This window comes from Labrus bergylta, chromosome 3 (assembly GCF_963930695.1).
Source record: "Labrus bergylta chromosome 3, fLabBer1.1, whole genome shotgun sequence".
In the NCBI taxonomy this organism is placed as follows: Eukaryota; Metazoa; Chordata; class Actinopteri; order Labriformes; family Labridae; genus Labrus; species Labrus bergylta.
In genome coordinates, this window is record NC_089197.1 from 25,703,404 (window position 1) to 25,723,222 (window position 19,819).

Consider the following 19,819-nt stretch of genomic DNA (forward strand, 5'->3'; position numbering starts at 1 on the left):
GTTAATAACCCTAACTATGTCAAATATGCAATGTACTTGTACAGACTTTACTAATATATTAGTAGAGAGAAAACAAATAATAGTTATATAGTGCCTCCGGTGGACAGTTTGTGTAAATGTTTTTCAGCCACAGAGAAGCAATACTACCACCTAAAGGCAAAGAATGTGTCGTCTATTTTCAGTTTCCCTTTTTAACAGTGTTTAAATGTTGCTGCAGTACCATTTGCTGTGTGTAATGTAATGGAAACAATTTAAAGTCACATTGTCATGATTGAGTGTAACATCTTTATTAAATGGAGCAAATATAACAAAATACTCAAACAAAGAGGCTCTTTATGCAAAGTAACCTCACTGAGCAACTTTGGAAGATTGATGTAATGAATGTTGTGCAATCTGTGGACATTAAACTATGCAGTCTGTCACGAGTTTTCATCTAACCAATGATGGTGTTCAATACTTGTTTTCATAAGACACAAACGTATGAATCTGCCAAGTTGCTTTAATGTATTAACAGTAGGCTACCATCATCTATCATTGAGATCATTTGTTTTTTAAAAAGGAAAACAAAACCACAGGACCTTTCATTGAAGCAAAAGCTTAGTGAAATAAATGTGGAGTTGCATCTTTACCAATCCATCATGACATCCTTTATTAAAACAGTGGTTTCACTTTTCTGGGTACCCTCCAAACAAGAAATAAAAAGAAATAAGAAATGCAATCCTTTACCAAATATGCGTCAGGCAGAAGGGTTGCCAAAGGTCAGAAAGAAACTCTATTTCTTCTGTTTCAGGACCCCAACTTGATGGGAGGAGAGCGTGGGTGATGATCATTCAACCATCCTGAAGGAGCCTCTAAGCAGCGTATAACAAAAACAACAAACCAAGACAGCCACTCCAAATGACTGTAAGTTTAATCGTGTCATCTATTGCCGTTTACATATTTAAAAAATACTAGTATCATAAAATATCACAATGATGGAATGTGTGTGTAGTGATTACCTTGAGCTCCACAGTTCTCATTCACAGTGGGGTTTGTTTTCTGGCATGGGGAGGGAGAATAACAACGCAATATGGGGAGAGGGTGACAGAGAAAAAAGAGAGCATGGAAGGAAAGCGATAGGACTGGCATAAATACAGACTATGATCTGTGAAGGATGAATGAAGGTAATGTTTTAATGTTGCCTCTTTTTTCATTCCTAAATCATCAGCGCCTCTCAGTGGCCACACAGCCACACAGCAGGAGAGGTGCATTCATACACTGCATGAAACCATTTAGAATAGGACACATGCTAGATATACATTCAGTAATAAGACATTTTTGAATCAACTAGAGGTGACTACAATATTATGGGTATGAAATATCACTTTATTTTTAACACCGATTTGATTATTTTTGTGGTGTAAATCTGATGTCAGCACAGAGTAAACATGACAATAGTATGTTCACATTTTTAATTTATTTCCAATTTAGAGGAAGTTTAGCTATAATACAGTTTATATTGTAACAAAAACGAATCCTTACAACCTTCTTTAACAATCTGCATAAAAATGTAGTCAAACTATTATGAGGTAAAATAAAGTAGAATCAAGGTTACAATTCAATCATTGGTGTACTATTAGAAAACAGCTAACTTTACATTTTCAACAGACTCTAAACGTGCTTTTTTAAACACAATGACAAACTATGTTTCTGCACATCTATTTCTATGTGTTTTATTTAAAGAAAAAAAAAACTTATTTTACCTTTTTTTCTCAACAATTGCTAGAACAACAGATCAACACAAAGAGTACATACACAGCTCTCATGGTCTACTAAAGAACAACGTAAGACACATTCAAAACTAGTTTCATTTCCTTCTCAAACAAACAACGAACCAATGAAAAGTTCTACAAATCATTACAATGCCCTTTAATACAGGCATGTGAAAACCAGTTTCCCACTGATGTTCATAGCTATAAGTTGATGATGAAATTGCTTGAAATCACTGAAACTTGCTGAATCAGCGACGGGGTGAAAATGTAAAAACTGAACGTGTAATAAAAGTGAGCTACATTTTTTAAACATTTCATAAATTAGCTTAAAAGGGAAACATTTTTTTCAGAAGAGGCAAACCCTTTCCAACCCTTTTGTTAAAAACTTTGGCATAGCTGTCCCATTATTTTTTTGCCACCTCTGTGTTGTAGAGGCTACATCTGGTTTTCGTTGTATTGAGGGCTGGAGTGCTGCTCCTGCATTGCCCCAGCAGCTGCACCCATGGCCGCCTGCTGGACGTGTGGGTTCTTCCAGGCTCCTGTTGCCCACTCCTCCTGAGCTTTGGACATGCTGGCCCCGCTGCCACGGTAGTAATTATGGATCTGAAGGCAAGGTGGAATCAAGTTATTACTGACAGGCCTTCATGTTTGGAAGGTAAGTGATTAAAAAACTTAATTTATTGTCATATAGAGCTATGGAAATTTTTTGCATTTTTCAAGGACATGCCATGTTAATGGTACAAAGGAAGGTTGAATTTGGACTTTTAAAAGCTTGTGAAGTTTAACTTTATTTTGCTTTGTTTTAGATAGATATACTTCTCGCTTGTTTTTTTTTAATTGTCACTTAATTACGGCTGAAGAGTAAACAGGCAATGCAAAAAAAATAAAAAAAATAATGTACAACATTGTTCACAGACATAATGAACACGGATCGTGTATTCACATAGATTTCCTGTCTGTCGTCATTTCCCTTTCTAGAAATGCAGAGGCTAAATTCCTACCCTGGTGAGAGCGATGAAGGACAGAGAAGCCACTGCAGTGAACATGATGGTAGGGACCAACATGATGAGAGCGATCAAAATATTATAGCTGAAGAAGGAGATCGTAGCCAACCAACCACTGAAAGCAACAAAAAGAACATTAACAAAATACATTTCAAATAAAGATCAATTGAAGACTATGAACACAACATGACACAATCACTCAACATCTGCACGCATAATGTAAGTAGTCTTGTGAATTGTAAGTGCTGCTATATAAAGTTTAAACATTTTAAAGCTCATACATGATGATATATGGCTGCAAACGGTGACATTTATAAACTTTATGGAGGCTGTCATAATATTAATTCCTGATCATCAGTCTGAGTCGAGTGACATTTTGAGGTTCTCTTTAACAGCCTCTCAAAGCCTAATAATAGGGCGATCATTAAAGTTATATGAGGGCAATTTCTAATGTTCCATCACTGTCATGTTAATGAAAGCAGGGAACAAGGCATTTAGAAATAGTTCCTGACCAGACTTAGAGCTTCAACTCTGAATGTTTCATTCTCAAGCAGATTTTGAAATCTTAACAAAACAACTGTGATTCCAGTAGTTAGGACTTTATCACCTCAAATGTGAGAAATAAATTCAGTGAACCTTTGTAAAGACTGTGCTCGAGTATTACTTAAAATGCTTGTTCGCTTCACCTTAATGTTAGGGGATCGCATTAGAATTTTTTCTTACTTTAGTACATTTATTTCAAATTGAATAAATAGAGTGAGATCCAGCAACACAAGATAAAGAGTTGCCCCTGGCATTCAAGTATCCTTTTATGTTAGAAACTCTTTCTAAATGAACATAAACTTATTTTCTTTTCTTCAAGAAATCAACAAAAAAAATTAGAAAACATATTACATTATACAAACAAGTTGAGCTAAATGATTTCAATACATTTTCAGTTTCGGACTCTTACCACACGCCCCAGCCAGGGATGCCGATGCATTGGATGATGCTGATGCCAACTTGGGCCATGAACACAAAAAAGAACTGCATGAAGTTGAAGGAGCTGTCAGTCCTAAGAAAAACAAAGATAAAGATGTAGCATCTATACACAGAAATGTGATCTGGCTTAGATGTTTCCACAGACACACAGATCGTGTCCTTTACTGTGGTTGTGATAGACACATCAGCTGTCCCTGTCTGTTCAAAAAGCAGAACTAAAGTTCAAAGATACATGAATGACTTAAGATATTTATATCGGCTTTGCTTGATAAAATGCAAACGCTGTAAAGGGAGTCACCTCATGATAGGCATGATCTTCATACACAGGATTTCAAAGTTGTTTTACAGACAGGGACAGAAGGGATGTTCAGGGTGACATTTCTCCTCTAGTTATTTCTGCTGCCACTGAAAACTTCCAGAGAATAGAAGAATAGTTTCTCAGAGCCACCGTACTATGGACCATTGCCAATGAGTTTCCCAATTGAGAAGAATGGTAAGATTTGTTTTGAATGATGCTAAACCCCTTGAAACACATTCAAATTACCATGCCAACAATCAAAGAAGTCTTTTCTTTTTTTAAATATGTGACAGTTTTGTATTTGATTTTGTGCAGTAGACACAATACAATACAATACATTGTGATACAGAGCATTCCATCTTCCCCTGAATTTGCAAAGTATTCTCTCTACCACAAATAACTAAGAGGAGCATGCCCTCTCCCAGTCTCCTGCCTGTAGAGTGAGAATCAGAGCCATTCATGGTACGGTTCTGTGTGTGTGCAATTCTCTCATACTAACAGAACAAAACCGACAAGACAAGAAATACAAAACCATGTTAGGAATACAGCTATATATAGAGAAAACAAACAAGTAAGAGCAAAAAGCAAGAATAAGTGTTATTAAATTTATAATCAGCTCTTCAGATACATCACCTGACATATAGTGTCACTTCACCACTAGATGTGCCTGCAGTTACTTTTCAAAGCTAGAGATATTCTCTGTCAATCGGTTACTCACTAACACGGGATACACATTCAGTATATTTTATACCAGAGTTATTGTCTCTACTGAGCTGATAAAACACAAACAGTAGAATTCAACTTTACCTCTCTGTATAATATGTCAGTATAACATACGAGTTCAATATTGTGTTCTCGTGTTTTAATGCATTGCCTTATTCTTTCTTCAACTACGATGACTGTCAACAATTTCAACAACACAAACACAATTTTACCTTGAGTTATGACCGAAACACTAATTCAACAATACTTGAAATTGAAACTTGAGTGTCATATATGACTTACTTGAAGGCCTTGTAGATGGCTCTAAACCAACACACGTAGGAGCAGGGAGTGAACATGAGCAGCCAGATGATAGCCAGCCCAAAGTTGGTCACACCTCCACCACCAAACATCCAGGCAAAGCAGCCAATAAGATTCACCGCAAGAGTAGCACTATTCACTTAAACACACCCAAAAAAAAAACAGACAATGGATTTCAGGTATGGACGAAAAACACTGTTTAAGGCACACATACAGAGACATGCACATGCAGGAAGGAGTAAAAAATAAAGTGGATATGATGAAAGAAGGCAAAACATTTTTCAAAGCCTTTAATTGCAGTGGTTGACAATGCAGCTTGTGTTCCCTAAATAGCATTTTTGTACATGTCATTTTCTATTAATTTTCAGAGATATTATGAGGTTGCAGTTTACTCTCTGCTTAACATGCATGTAATAAGAATAACTGTAGCTCTGTGCTTTCGTTCCATCTCTTCTCCAAACTAGGTTTTCAGGCTGATCTGCTTCATATTTGGGGCCAGTAAAAACAATGCACTGTGCCTCTCAAGATAATTATGAGGCCAAACACAGCTGCAACATGACTGCTATTAAGGAACACAGTTAAATGTCTTGAAACAGCAGAAAAAAAACTTCAAATGATTTTCACAATGCAAGAAGAAACCACAAACACACTGAAAAGCACAAGTAGAAAATGGTAAATGCAAGTGCAAGCAGAATGCAGAAAATTGTAACGGGGGAAAGGAGATGTTAGTAAGTTTGAATATCAGCTGAAATACCTGCTTATGTTTATCGTATATTGAAAATGAAGAACCCTGTAGAAAAAAATGTTCGTCACGATCATTAATAGTTTAGAGAGGAATTTATATTTCTCATTGAGAATAAAAGATAATTGTTAATAAAAAAAATCTCCTGGAAACACAATAAATATCCGGCTGTAATTTGCAGCAGGCTCACTGAGGTGGAGAGGCACTTCTGGACGTGCGTATTTGGCCCAAATCAGATGCTACCGGGTATGATTTGTTTTCAAACTGTTATTTGGCTTAGTGGCGTTCTCTTACTACCAGGTTATTGTCGTCGCACCTGTGTAAACGCCACAGTGGATTTTGTTCCTCTCCCTTTCATGGACAGGCAGGGAGCTTTCAGAACAGAGCAATATCACAAGCATCATTGTGCTGCTTGTTTATGGTGTAATAAACTTTGATGAAAGGGCTTCTGGCGAAAATTGTCAAACACAATTTCAATGTTTACCGCTCTGCTCAAACCAAGGCCATCTGGTCAGTGCCATGACTCATTAGCAAATAAACCAGTCAGGATAACAGCCAATAAAAGAAATCAAAATCTTTGTGGACTATAGGGACCCTTGTAGACCATGGCCCTTCTGTTACATTGTACTTCTTATCGTGAGTTACAGAGGGGAAGGTTTATGGGACCTTCAGGAAAAGTCTGTTGGCTCCTTTTTATTCTTTAAAAGGAGAGTCAGATAGTCGGGGCAGAAAAAAAGTCAGTTTCATCGTAACTTAAGGTAAAGTTTATATAGTAGTAGCCTATGATGCAGAATTAATACAACAATGTAACTCTACTTCACTTACACATCCACAGGTGGTACATTTTCTTGCACATGCTGCGGTGCTGTTCAGGGATCTCCTCAAAGTCCTGGTAGAAGCATGGCTTCAGAGGGATGAAGCCCGGCAGTGGGGGAAAGTTCGGCTCTGAGACAATGATTTCAGAACAGTTAGTTAAAGCTTGTTGCATATCGTAGTTCCCAGTTATACAGCTCTATAATGACTGACCTGCCATGTGAAAGATTGTAGAGGTAGCTCGTAGATTTACTTCTTCCTCAGACTCTTGAGCTTGTCAAACGAAAAAAAAAAACACACAGGGGGGGGTTATGAGGTGCTGATGTAGGAGGTAATATCGTACAGGTCTACGGTGTGGGGAAACACATCTTATGTTATTAACATGTTGTAACAGAAGGTGCTATAAGATAAGCTATCACGTCCTGTCAGGGATTTAATGTGTGAGCCCTCCAGGCGCCGTCTCGACGCACTTGATAAGATTTTCACAGATGAATCCTTCCGGTTTGACTAAATACAACCAGAAGGGCCCCCACACTCCTCCAGAGAGACTGGACACGCACAGCTGTTGCAAACATAGTCAAGACGTCCCAGCACCGGCCAATAATATTGTTTAATAGCGACGTCAGTGGGATATTTTGACAGGGCTGGCCCATCATCGGCAGGAATTACGGATTTCACGGAGAACATAATCTTCTTACCTTCCCCAGAGATCAGCTGTTTCTCTCTTTAAAGTCCACAGGCTCCCGTTGGGAAAGTCTCAGCGTGTTAAACGTAGCAGACAATCAATAAGACGATGTCTCTAAGCTAAACTATCGGACTAATTTAATATCTTACCCTGGACATTCCCCTGAGCAATAAATCCTAACGCTTCCGTCCCTCGACCAATCAGCGCGCTTGATTCTGCTGTCACTTTGACTCAGACCAATAGGCAGATTACTCCAATCCTTGACGTTGTATTGTTGACCCAATCACTGTTTAGCCCTCTGTCCATGGTTCTGAACCCTGACACACCGACTTAGCGTTGAAGTGCAAACAAGTGTAACTGTATCATTTAAGTACATCTTTAAATCAGCTCGTCTGAAATGAGAGACATTGTGTAAATGGTTATGTTGCTTCGGCTGTGTCGAGCAGCAATGATTCTTTGCCGTAGAAATATGACGCAGCAGCGTGTGCATCATCTATAAACTAGCCTACATATATATCTATTAAAAAAAACCCACACAGACACACAACAAGTTATAGTTTCTAATAAGAACGTATCAATGTTAGTAAAAGGCCTACGTAGTTCTCCTGTTTAATAGGGCTATACATAGGCTACTCTTCTTTTTGTACATTTGGCTTTTTGATACCCTGTTTGATAAAAGGCATCATGTTATATCAGTGCCCAGAACCAAATGTGAGCCTTAGTATGTGTATCTGACTTAAATAAGACATTTACTCTATCTCTCCAGCAGGGAGCGCTGTTTCATTGCAGTTAGTGTCTGTACTAATTCAAAAACAAAACTCTAAATTAGATTCAACAGGACACTCTCGACACTGTGCACACTTGTTGGCATTCATTTGCTTGGCTTGCTCAAAAGAAAAAAAAATTTAGCTGGCAGGAGAAGTTGGTAATTAATCCACAATATGGAGCCACCTGTTTCATATTTGGAGCTACGATGGATGGGTAAAAGTCCAGCAGTACTGTACAGTACAACAGGTCTCAAAACAGACATTACTCAGTTTCTAGTTTGAAAAGTGTACATATAACAGCAACATAAAGTACATAGAAAAAAATTGTCACATTTAGGCATATACAGTAGAAGAAAAGAACAAGTCCAAAAATGATTTTATGACTTTGGGTCATTTTTGTCAAGACCCATTGGTTGTAATGAATGAATGAATCATAAAATCATGTAGGCTGTGCCTGACATCGTGGTCTCACTGTAGTTAACAGATTAATTTGATATGTACTTTTTGTCAAATATGCAGCTCTGGCCTTTACCACACTTTGATTACTGCTTTCTGATGTACCTCCAATGATTTGATTTGTAACTGATAACAAAGGCCAAAAATACCCTTTTCTGTATGCAGGCTAAATAAATCAAACTCTCTCGGGCAATACAACTTGAAAAAAATGATATTATCTAAGTTGCCATGGTGCTGTGTTTTGACAGAGTAAATAGAAATGAATTAAAAGGAAGAACTATGGAAATGAGTTACTCTATAATTCTAAATTTTAACCTTAATCACAGGTGCAAATGTGCCCTGATCAAACCATATGGACATAATGAACACCATCCATATGTCGTCACCAATGAAATGGGTTTTAATCACTGTACATAACTTTATACTGTGTGGATACATTTTTTCTGGAAGTAGAGGTTAATACATTCACTTAAAAAAAGCTTTAAATAGCAGAATATCACAAACTACTTAACAATAGAAATTTGGTAACAGCCTTTACTTACAGATGTAAGTCATGTGTTGATATATGTAACAGAGAGAGAGTAAACAGCACAAATAGGAACTGTAACAGCAGAGTGACTCATTTTCTAAAAGATACTGAGCATCTTAATGACAAACTAAGACATACCGTAAGTCATTTGCCCCTTTCTATATAAACGTTTTTAAATTATGTGATGAGAAATGCTAAAAATAAGATCCATCCATTCCTCTCCCTCATCTCCTTGTTAAGTCCTGAGGAACTTCTCTGCTAGCTTATACTGGGCAGAAAGCAGGTCATCACCATATGGATCTTCTCCAGTTCTGAATTTCAAAGAAAGTGAAGGAAGTAGCATAAAACAAAGATGGGCATAGAAAACTGTAAGCAGTCATAGTCTAGACATTTGCTTTATATCAGAATAAAGATCAGTACAGTGTGTCCAGGAAAAAAAGAAAGTGCATATGGCTCATAAGAACATGTTTTTTTAATAAACTTTTATAAGCTACTTTGAATGCATCAGGGACCCTTCTTTCTTCCCTTACTGTCACTTCTATGACACTCTCATTTTCCCGCTCCTCTTTTCATTAATATGCATCAGAAAGAGCTTCAGTCTAGACGTGTTTCTAACAGGTTGTTCTATAGCCACTTTGACATAGACTGAGTTGGTTATAAGTGGTCTCGCAATCTTGCCTCTTTGTTGTCTTCCTCACTCCAGCTCTTATTACGCCTCTCTCGTCTCTACACCAAACAAGGCAGCCATTGAGATGAATTTCTTTACGCGCCTCGCAATCTTCAATTTACAATATTATTCAGAATCTACTTTTCAGGCTAATTAGGACAAGGGCTGCTTCTTTCAGGAAATAATGGCCCTCCTCTGCATTTACACAGCCCACCTTCTCCCTCCAACTTCAGCTCACGAACCAACCACAGTGTTTTACTCTGCAGAGATTGAATGAGTCCGATTTCCCCCACGAGTTTCCCAAGACAGCATCAATGCAACACAATGAGTCTTTCTGGGTTATCTTTGCTGTGTGCTTTGTCATCTTACTGCATTGGAAACAGATAGAAGGCAGGATATTAAGTATCCAATGAGATAGTGAGATAATGTGAATGGTTGGAGGGAAAAATAGAAGAAGGCAGAGAGAAGAAGAGAGGAAATGAAGGATAGGAGAAGGGCCGGATATCTTTTCATCAGCATTTATTGAACATCATAGAAATACTGAAAATCTTTCAAGGAGAAAAGTCAAAAAAACTTTCCCATACACACACCGACACATACAAACTTAGTAGCCTACTTCAGCATACATGAGCACGTTTATTAATCTTTATCACTTGACATGTAAATGCACTTTAAATGATGCAAAAGTGAGTGTCTGTTGTTCAACACTCAATACCCCTGCTTTAAACTTCACTTGTGGCCCAGCACCAGTGCACCCCAAGTGTCATTGTCCTGCATTTGCCCAGTCACCCCCTAAGCCCATGTGCCACCGTTGTCCTGGTTTCTATGGAGACACTTTCCTCCAGACCAAGCATTTGGAGGGCAACCCTCCAGCGGAAGGAGGTGGAATAACATTGTGGCGAGGCAATCATACACCAACCTCATTTACATATCCAAACATGAGGCATGGATCGTAGCATACAGTGTTTGTTAACTAAACAGTTCACAGCTGGTGAGTGGACCTGGCTGGAGATGGAGCTCAGACTATAATTGTCTTTAAAAAAAAAAGAAAAAAAGGGAAGTAGATTCTAAAATTATTGGAAAGAAGGCAAACATCAGAAAACTGACAAAATAAATATACAGTCAATTATGGCTCTTCTTTCAGCAGGTAGAAAACATCTGTCTTTGTGCACTTGGATTGCTCAGCATTCTGATCAGCGCGGCTGCCTTTGTAGTGCTGACATGAATGATGCATGTCTGTGTCTGGGCCTGATGTTGTCACTCCTTAGCACCTCCAGCTGAGGGCGCTGTGCCATCTGTCTGTCAGCCACTCAGTGGTCTTCCTTTTCTATTCAGGAGATGCTCTGCTGTTAGATGTGATTCTGTTTCTCTGACCTTGAGGAAAATTAAAGACAGCCACCACGGATACAACTGTACTTATTATTCAAACACACAAACCTTACAGGGACGACTGGGGCTCAGTTGGTAGAGTCATCGTCGTCTCTCAACCGGAAGGTAGAGGGTTCGATCCTCAGCTCCTGGAGCAACGTGTCCTTGGGCAAGACACTTAGCCCAGAATTGCTCCCGCAGCTTCGTATGCGGCGTATGAATGCGTATGAATGGGATTAGTTAATACTGATGGTCACATAGCATCCACTGCCACCAGGGTGTGAATGTGTAGGGTTAGGGTTAGGCTTTGAGTAGTCAGAAGACTAGAAAAGCGCTATAGAAGCTCAAGTCCATTTACCATTTACAGACTCGCACACAAGAGAAAGAGACACAAAGAACAAATTGCTTCTTTTCAAATTTCAAACCCAATAATAACTGCTGTCACTTCTAAACAACTTTCTACTTTTGAAACTCCTCTTGTAATGATAAAAAAAGGCTTAACAGAGCAATATAATAGAAACAAGGATTATTTTCTTGTTCCTTTATATACTTGAAAAAAATGTGATTGTTAAACCCCAAATTGCTCCCCAAAGTTGCCATTAATGTGTAAATGTGTGTGAATGAAATAGCACTGATGGGCAGTTTGGCACTTTATGTCACAGCCTCTGATATACTGTACGTGTGTGAATTTGTGTGTGAATGAGTGACCACTGGCGTAGGGCAAACAACAATAGAACGCAAAGAAGGCTAAACATAATTAAAATATTCAACAGTAATGGACTGCTTCACACTCCCATTTATACATATAACCCAGCATTGAATTTCAAACTGAGGGACCAAACTCTGTAAAATGTATGGTAATGACTTTTCCTTATTGAAATGCTCAATTCCATCACTTAAACATTGTCAATAGAACACAATCATAGATTCATTTCAAACAAAGACTTAGATAATAACCTACCTCTTGAATGTCGATGCATCATTTTCTCACATAAATTCTGCAGTCCTTGCACCCTCGGTAACTATTGAAGCACATCAGGAAACCATCATATACATGTACGTTACTGTTCCTTGGAGAGATTTGCATCATTTGATGAAATATTAACTACATATTATATAATTGTACTAAAATTTTAATGAAAAACCTTTTATGTATTATAGCAACAACTATAGCATTTGAACCACAAAGTATATTAAAAGCAATAACATCAGGCGGGCCAAGACTGAAGTAGGGATAATCACAGGGGCCATCATCTCTGTAAATTTGTTTTCCTTGGCCATGAACATTATCGTAAAACCTGCTCTGAGCCAGAGCGCAAAGGGCCCAAGATGAAATACACAAAGCACCAATCTCCCATCATGGCCTTTAAAGATGATCTGTCACCAGAGAGATGGTACTAGGCTGTAGGTGGATACTGTTTATTTTCAGTATTCAAGGTGTTACTAAAGTCGGAGTTACAAGAAAAATCAGTAAAGAACCTTAGAAAGGTTTTCAACAGCACCCTGAAGGATACATCATTCACCTGATACCTCTTATCTGCTTTGACTTGGAGAGTTGGTAGCTAACTCTCCAAGTTGGTCTGCTATGAAAGCATGTCCCACTTGACCCTAAATCACATAGCCACTCCAGTTTTACAAGATGCCAGTCTCCACATTGGAGGTCCTCGAGAAAAAAAGGGGACAACTAGGGCTGCCTAAGAGTCGGAGCAGCATTCCACTAAGTCATTACAAAAATCTGCAGCTGCGACGTCAAAAGCACAGGAAGTCAAACATGTCTTGGTCAAAGCAGGAAGCAAGGTGAGGACTTGGAGGAGATGGTAAGCTAGGATCAAGGGTGGACCAGGGTAATTGGTGCAAGTGGTAACTCATGGCAAAGTGGGGTTCAGATCTTTTATATCTATCGAAATTAAGAGAAAGACAAGCACTGCCTTGCCCATGCAACTATTTCAAGAAAAGTGTTTTTTTTTCTCACTGTGTGAATACACAGCAACTAAGACAGACATATCCTGGACAGAAGCAGGTGCTCAGCTCCTCACCAACCAATTACAGTATTTTCTGTAGTAGAGGAAAGCCTAATTTGTTATCAAAGAAGAACAGCAAATCCAACATACCTCTCACTGCCAAGAAAAAGTACTAAAACCGCTTGCAGTTTGACACGAGCCAGACAAGTTTACTATACTAATTGGTCTCAGTGGGCAAGGCATCAAATGTGTAAATAATTTTCTCAGCAAATGGTCTGCTTTATTTTGAGCGATCAATGGTTTTCATTATTTTACTGGGGGAAGAAAGCTGTGCCTGTTGAAAAAAATGCCCTCTTATTGCAAAAGTAAATTGTTAAAATAAATGCAAAGTTGCTTTAAATTTGCCTCTACAATATTGGGATACATAATAGTAAGTCGTGTTTTTAAGGGTAACAAATTGTTGATGGGGTTTCAACTGTTCCAACAGCATGTTCAGTTTGACTTTGGTTAAAGGGAATCAGGTTACTTATAATTAAGACCATAGCTGGAAGCAGGTCGTACCATCTAATAAATCAGCTTTTCGTACTTCTGTCAATACACTAGTCATTTCACTAGCATTAGACTGCAGTCTCTACATAAAAGTGTCATGGGAAAGCGTTTTTTTTGCATTTGTTGCATTGGAAATTAAAATGTATTGGTTGATTGGCCTGGCAAAAGCATTTACAACAATGACCATACAGTACAGCAGCACATGTGCACTCTGTAATCAATAGAGGGGAACTTACAAATCTCCATAAAGATTGTGAGGGTTGACATTTTGTGAACAAATGTATCAAGCTAATTCTTAAACATGTTTTTTTTGTTCAGATCATGAAGCTTTCGTAGAGCAATTTGCGAGCAGCTGGTAGTTTGTGTTCATTATTCCACTGGAGCTGGAGGGAAAGGGAGTATCATGGAAATTACAGCTTGACCACAATCACAGAGGACACACCAATGCTATTAGTTTTCCAATGCAATCACATTTGCTGATGGCCCAGACATTCGCTTTAATCAGACACCTGGGAAATGCATCCGTCCCATTTCATTTCATCATCCCCAATCCATCACTGATCAGGATTAAATGAATACACTGAGATGAGAAATCGAGCTAAACAAAATATGATATCCTTAGTGGGACTCCATCATTGCTTTATGAGTTTCTGTCTTGCTTTAACATGCTGAAGACAACATAATGAATATTCCTTGCAAACATGTTGTTCAGGCATTTTTTATAAACAAAACAGAGCTGTACTCAAAAGCACAAATGTTTCACTAAGATTAAGATGTTGAAAGAGTCTGTATAAGGATTTATTTTAATCCCAAAACAAATTTTAACCTATGTGGATGTCACATCAAAAGGTGGGTTTTGCACTTTACAATTTAAGATGTTTGTGTGTAACAAGTCAAGGTTTTTATGTAATTTCGAAGGCTGTATCTATATTGTGAAAGCCTTTGTGTGTTTGCCTCTCCTGCTTTCTCTGTGCATGCTGGTGAATACTAGGATGCTGCTGATATCAGTGATGCTGAGAGTCCTGCATGAGGCAAGTCTTTGTCTGCTCGGGGAAGGCTGGGCTCCAGCTGGCTCCCGCTATGTGCAAAAGTCAGTGGGTCCCTCAGCACTCAGTGCAGTAGGCGAGCCGGCTGATTGATTGGGATGCACACCACCAACACCCCACCAACCCCACCCCTTCGTCCCCACCATCCCCACCTCCTCCTTCGCCTTCTCCTCCTCCTCCTGCCTGCTCTTGCACAGGGAGCACATGTGCCTCTCCTACTCTCCATTTTTTTTCAGACAAACCTGCTATACTACACACTGGCATCCTGCAGCCTTGCCTTCATATACGTGCACTTGCATAAACAAAGGTGCATGTTCTCTATCGCATATTGAGCAACCTAAAAACACAAGGATGTCTTAATGAATTAATCGGAGGATTTTGCACAGTTATAAAATAGAGTCTGCACTAAAATGTGTGTCTAGTGAATGCTCGAAAAAATAACCACTGTCTGAAACCTTGGGTTCATTCGGGGCAACAAATTGGCAGTCATTACAGATAACTGCTAAGCGTGACCATCCTGCATACTTCGCTTTAATCTTGCAGAGAATGAGGCATTACCCTAACGAATTCATCATTCCAGAGAGAGAGAGCGAGAGAGAGAGAGAGAGAGAGAGAGAGAGAGAGAGGGCGCCTGGGGTTAAATATTTTTTGACAAATTTTATATTGCTAGTGTATCTACTTGCGTATCCGCTTTGAATGAATCCTCCAAGTGTCTTTGGAAAGCGTGGAGTTGGACAAAAAAGGAGGAAAAGGGGTGTGTTAAAATCACCGACAGCTTTTCAGGACTCCAGCGACGAGCAGCCAGCCAGCCAGTGTCTGGTGAACGTGCATGCGCGTGCGTGCGTCCACTAGCATGTGTGTGCGTGTCTCTCTCTCTCTCTCTCTCTGTGTGTGTGTGTGTGTGTGTGTGTGTGTGTGTGTGTGTGTGGTGTGGACCAGCAGCCAACACACACTTAACATTCGTTCGCAACATGGCGTTGAAGCGCCGAGAGACACGACGGCTCTCCCCAGACTAATGCAACACTGTTAGTTAGTTAAAAGAGTGGGGACTGTTCGCCTAAAGACCGAAAACATTCACGAGGACTCCTTTACGCACCGGCGGAGACAATAGCGGATTCCAACGTATGCATGTCGCTATAACGGTATAGCTGGTTGTATAGACGAACGCTGCTACCCCACTGGTGGAAATCAAAGGCTGTACATGGCGGTGGAGAGCACTATTTGGCTGTTCTGTTTTCTTTCGCTGTTTTGTGGTCCATCCAAGCAAGGTAACGCGCTTACTTTAATCATCTGCATGCTTTTAGTGGAGTGTTTTGTGTGAGGGGGGGGGGGGATTCTTGTATTACACTGTAGTGTAGTTACTTAGAATTCAAGTGGGCTGTGGTAAAAAAAAAAAAAAACAAGAGAAAGCGATTGGGTGAATGTGCACCTTGCATGGTTCGTGCAATGTCCCCACCGGATTCCGTGTTCACCTCATGTGGCCTCTCCTGTGCGTTTGAGGCAGGGGTGTATTGTTACTTCATGGGTGTCTCTCCTGGGACGCGCTGGAAGGCTTTTCTCGTAGTGAAGTTGCAGCACGTTACCTAAGGAGCAGCTCCCTGGACGTTGCCACAGAGCAGCCACAGGGCTTTGAACCGAGCAGGGACGACTCGGATCGAACAGGGGATGGGGCTCATTATGCAGACACATGGGCTTGGCCTTGGTGCTTAAGAAGCAGCACGGTGTTAAATGTGTGGATAGCTTTGCCATTGAAATAATCACAACTTTTCTGTCTGGCAGTTTAATCAGGACTATGCTGCATTCGAAGCCGGCTTCAGCCACTGCCTGCAGGAAGTTCATTGAAAGGATCTTGAGGAGATAGTTGATTATCAATGGGATGCTCTTTCTGTGAATGGATATTTTTTGTCTGATAGCTGATTGTCAAATATGCACACAAGCAGTTTCATTTCCACAGATAATGTGGTGGCTCCTGAGTGAGCTGGTGTGAGTGGAAAGTCTGCCTGCCCACACATGGGACATTAAGTGGGTGAGAAAGTGGCCACAGGATTAACATAACAAAGACCTGTGCAGAATATAAGAGGAGGAGGCAGAATGCATTGAAGCCAAATAGTAAATTTACTTCATTATACACATTATGCTTTTGCATACATTGAAGCTATTTTGACAAACTTTCAATTTGTCTCAATTTAGGAAGCCCCTGTGGACTAAGTGCCTCCTTTCATTTTGCTTATCTTGTCCTGTAAATTACTGAGGAGTGTTTCCTAAAAAAAAATATCATCATTTTGTCTTTGACAGTAAAAAGTATCCCTCCCTGTGAATCTTTGCTGTGGAAAACTAAAAAGACGGCTGTTTCTGCAGGGTGCGGATAATCGCTTTTCTTCACAACTACCAAAAGGCACAGGCATTGAATATAACAATAATAACCAATCTAATATGTGATGGTCTGGTTTTCTTTTGTAGGTCATAAAAAGGCATCAGCATTTAGTTGAGTTAGTTCTCATTACCCGCTAAAAACTCCTGAAAAGAGCTTTGGTGGAGTGAAAAACTGAAGTTCAAGCTTTGAGTTAAACTTTTTTTTTTAAACTTTACTAACAGGTTGTAAATATCCCACAAAGAGGACCAGAAATGTTAGGACAGTGTGTATGTGTGTGTTTGACAGAGAGAGAGAGAGAGCTAACACACTAAAGAGGATTTCCAAGAGGAGGTATTCATTTTTAGGCTAGCATTATAATGACTCCTGAGAACATTTAAAACTTATTTGAATCTTCTGTGTTTAACAGATTGAACTACAGCCTCATCTTAAAGTTAGGCAGCAAGTATTTTGACGACAGTTAGTCTTTTAAAAGAGTGATGAGAGGTGTCCTGTCATGTAAACAGAGCACCCTGAAAATCTCTCTTTCATTAGTTGTTTGTAATGCTACACAGCTTTAAGAACAGTCAGGCTTTGTCCAGTTCTTCATTTCTTGTCAAAACTGTCTGTACTGAGCGTGGCATTGTCTTGCTGTAATGCTATTTGTTGATGTCTCTCTCTCTGCAACACAAGAGTGAGCACATGTTTTCACAAGTAGATGACTTCATTGCTTCACTGATCAGTATTTTATCCTTCTCTGTCTGGATATTTCCTGCTGCTCCTCCAGCTCCTGTATGACACACATTGCAGTGATGGCCATCTATACAGTGATGAGAAATAAAGCAATATAATGCACAAGGATTGGAGAACGGAAAAGTCATTTGGCACAATGAATATATCAGAAACTCCAAAGTGCTTCTCCACATCCAGGTAGACCACAACCTTTACTTTGAGATCTACTATATTTTTTATCATATAAGTTCCATTATCCATTGTTCAATTATGCATTGAAAGACCAAAGGAGGCACTAGAGGTATGCCTCCTCCACTTCAATCTGATATAGTGAGAGAAGGTCAGAGGATACAATTTATATAGAGTTAGATTACCATGCCCTGCGGACTCCAGCAGAAACAGAATAAGGAATTACTCCCCTTGAGATCCTCCTGGCAGGAGAGAGAGTGCCACACTGGGGGCGATCACATCCACATGATGAAATCTCTCACAGGTAAATGGCCATTGTGATGGAGGTTGTCTGTGATAAGAGTGAGGGGGAAATTGATTTCTTTACAGTGTGAGATTTGTCATTGGAATTTGGTAGCAAACAGTTTTGACATTTTGTGGCTGTCTAAAAAGCTTTTGAATTGTTAAATTATCCCACTTGTAAAGTTGCTAAGAGACTATTTAAATCAAAGTCTGAAATCTATTAAAACATAAGAGATAAAGTGTTCAGAGCAGAGGCCACATTTGTATTCACAAGCTCTTTAAACACTGACTGAGCGATTCAACTTTTTGATCAAACGGACAGATTAGTATATATCATATGTTATTACTACATAATGTCAGGGGCCGTTAATAACACACTCGTTGATGGTGACTCACTGTGTGTGTGTGTGTGTGTGTGTGTGTTTCGTTGGGTTTAGAAAGTGGAGCGTGAATGTCATGGGTGTTTTCCTACTTGTGGGAACTGAGGCTGGTGGGTGGGGGCTTGGGGTGATTCTGGGACAGAGATGAATTGGCGGGTGCCGGTTGGGGCGAATTTGAGGGCAAGGGCCATGGCTACATCCACAAACAAAGAGCTTGTTTTGTCCTTTCTGAAGATCAAATGAAAATATGGCAGCTCCACTTCACACATCACAAGCAAATGAATGCAACCAAAGTGCCTGAGTGTCTCTGTGTTCACCGTGTGCACGGTTATTAAAGGACATAATGGAAACAAACATTTGCTCTCCAACAAAACTTTATGAGCAAATGCATGTGTTTATTGTGAAGCCTCTGGTCTTTTGATATGCACAAACACACTGTAAACAAAGCAACAGTTTCATGGCAAAGCTTTGGTGCCTCACTGCCTGAGCATGTCACTAAGATCACCCTTCAAATGCACCACATTTGTTCTGTTTGTTACAAACAAAATGTATATTGAGCTACTATAGCACAGTATAAATAGTATGTTCTGCACTTAATGTCGCCATCTTGTATCCATGCATGGACCCAAAGTATTGACTTTATATGATTTGGGTTATTACACTGTTATAGAAAAAAATAGACTTGTAACTAGAATCATATTATCAATGGCTTTCAGTCAAATAAATTGTGCTGAGTCTGACTCCGGAAGTGCTAGCAAAGGTTAGATAAACACAAAGATGGAGGATATTTATTTGTTTCACATCCAGGTGCGAACAAAACTACATCACATGACAATTTTTGTTGTTCTTGTTGTATTTCATTTTTGTCTAAACTGCACCTTTACTGAAACTTTTTATTTAATCACAGCTTTCTGCTTCCGAGGCATCAATTTATGCTGAACAAAAGGTGATCAATCACAATATACTTCACAGCAATACTAAGTATCCTGTTAAATATTCAGAATTGCAATAAAATATGATGAAAAAAGTATTGTGATTATGAAGTATCATCAGACATCTGTTGATGAGGCTCTTGCACATGAATCAATCTGAATTTACTCACAGACAATGTAAGAGGCAGATTGTAGTGAACAGCTCATGTGTTGCACTTGGATTTGGTGTTAATCTGAAATTAAAAGTGAATGAAGAGACAATTGTCAAGAATTCTATCATGAACTTCATCCAAAATAAACGTATCTAAAGTATG

General features: G+C 39.3%; 2 protein-coding genes across 2 annotated transcripts in view; one reads left to right on the plus strand and one right to left on the minus strand.

The window, feature by feature from the left end:
- Positions 1-1,344: 1,344 nt before the first annotated feature.
- Positions 1,345-7,498, minus strand: LOC110001453 (secretory carrier-associated membrane protein 5). Its single transcript, XM_020656979.3, has 7 exons — positions 7,311-7,498; positions 6,826-6,885; positions 6,625-6,744; positions 5,040-5,196; positions 3,708-3,809; positions 2,753-2,870; positions 1,345-2,354 (listed from the first exon to the last, which is right to left on the minus strand). Exons 2-7 carry the CDS (start codon positions 6,830-6,832, stop codon positions 2,187-2,189), a joined length of 672 nt encoding a protein of 223 aa, XP_020512635.1. The 5' UTR covers positions 6,833-6,885; positions 7,311-7,498; the 3' UTR covers positions 1,345-2,186.
- An 8,068-nt stretch (positions 7,499-15,566) lies between these two features.
- igdcc4 (immunoglobulin superfamily, DCC subclass, member 4) overlaps positions 15,567-19,819 on the plus strand; it is a 58,975-nt gene continuing 54,722 nt past the window's right edge. The window contains exon 1 of the mRNA XM_065953030.1: positions 15,567-15,908. Coding sequence (XP_065809102.1) covers positions 15,842-15,908 — 67 coding nt within the window. The 5' untranslated portion in view covers positions 15,567-15,841. The remainder of the gene's footprint in view (positions 15,909-19,819) is intronic.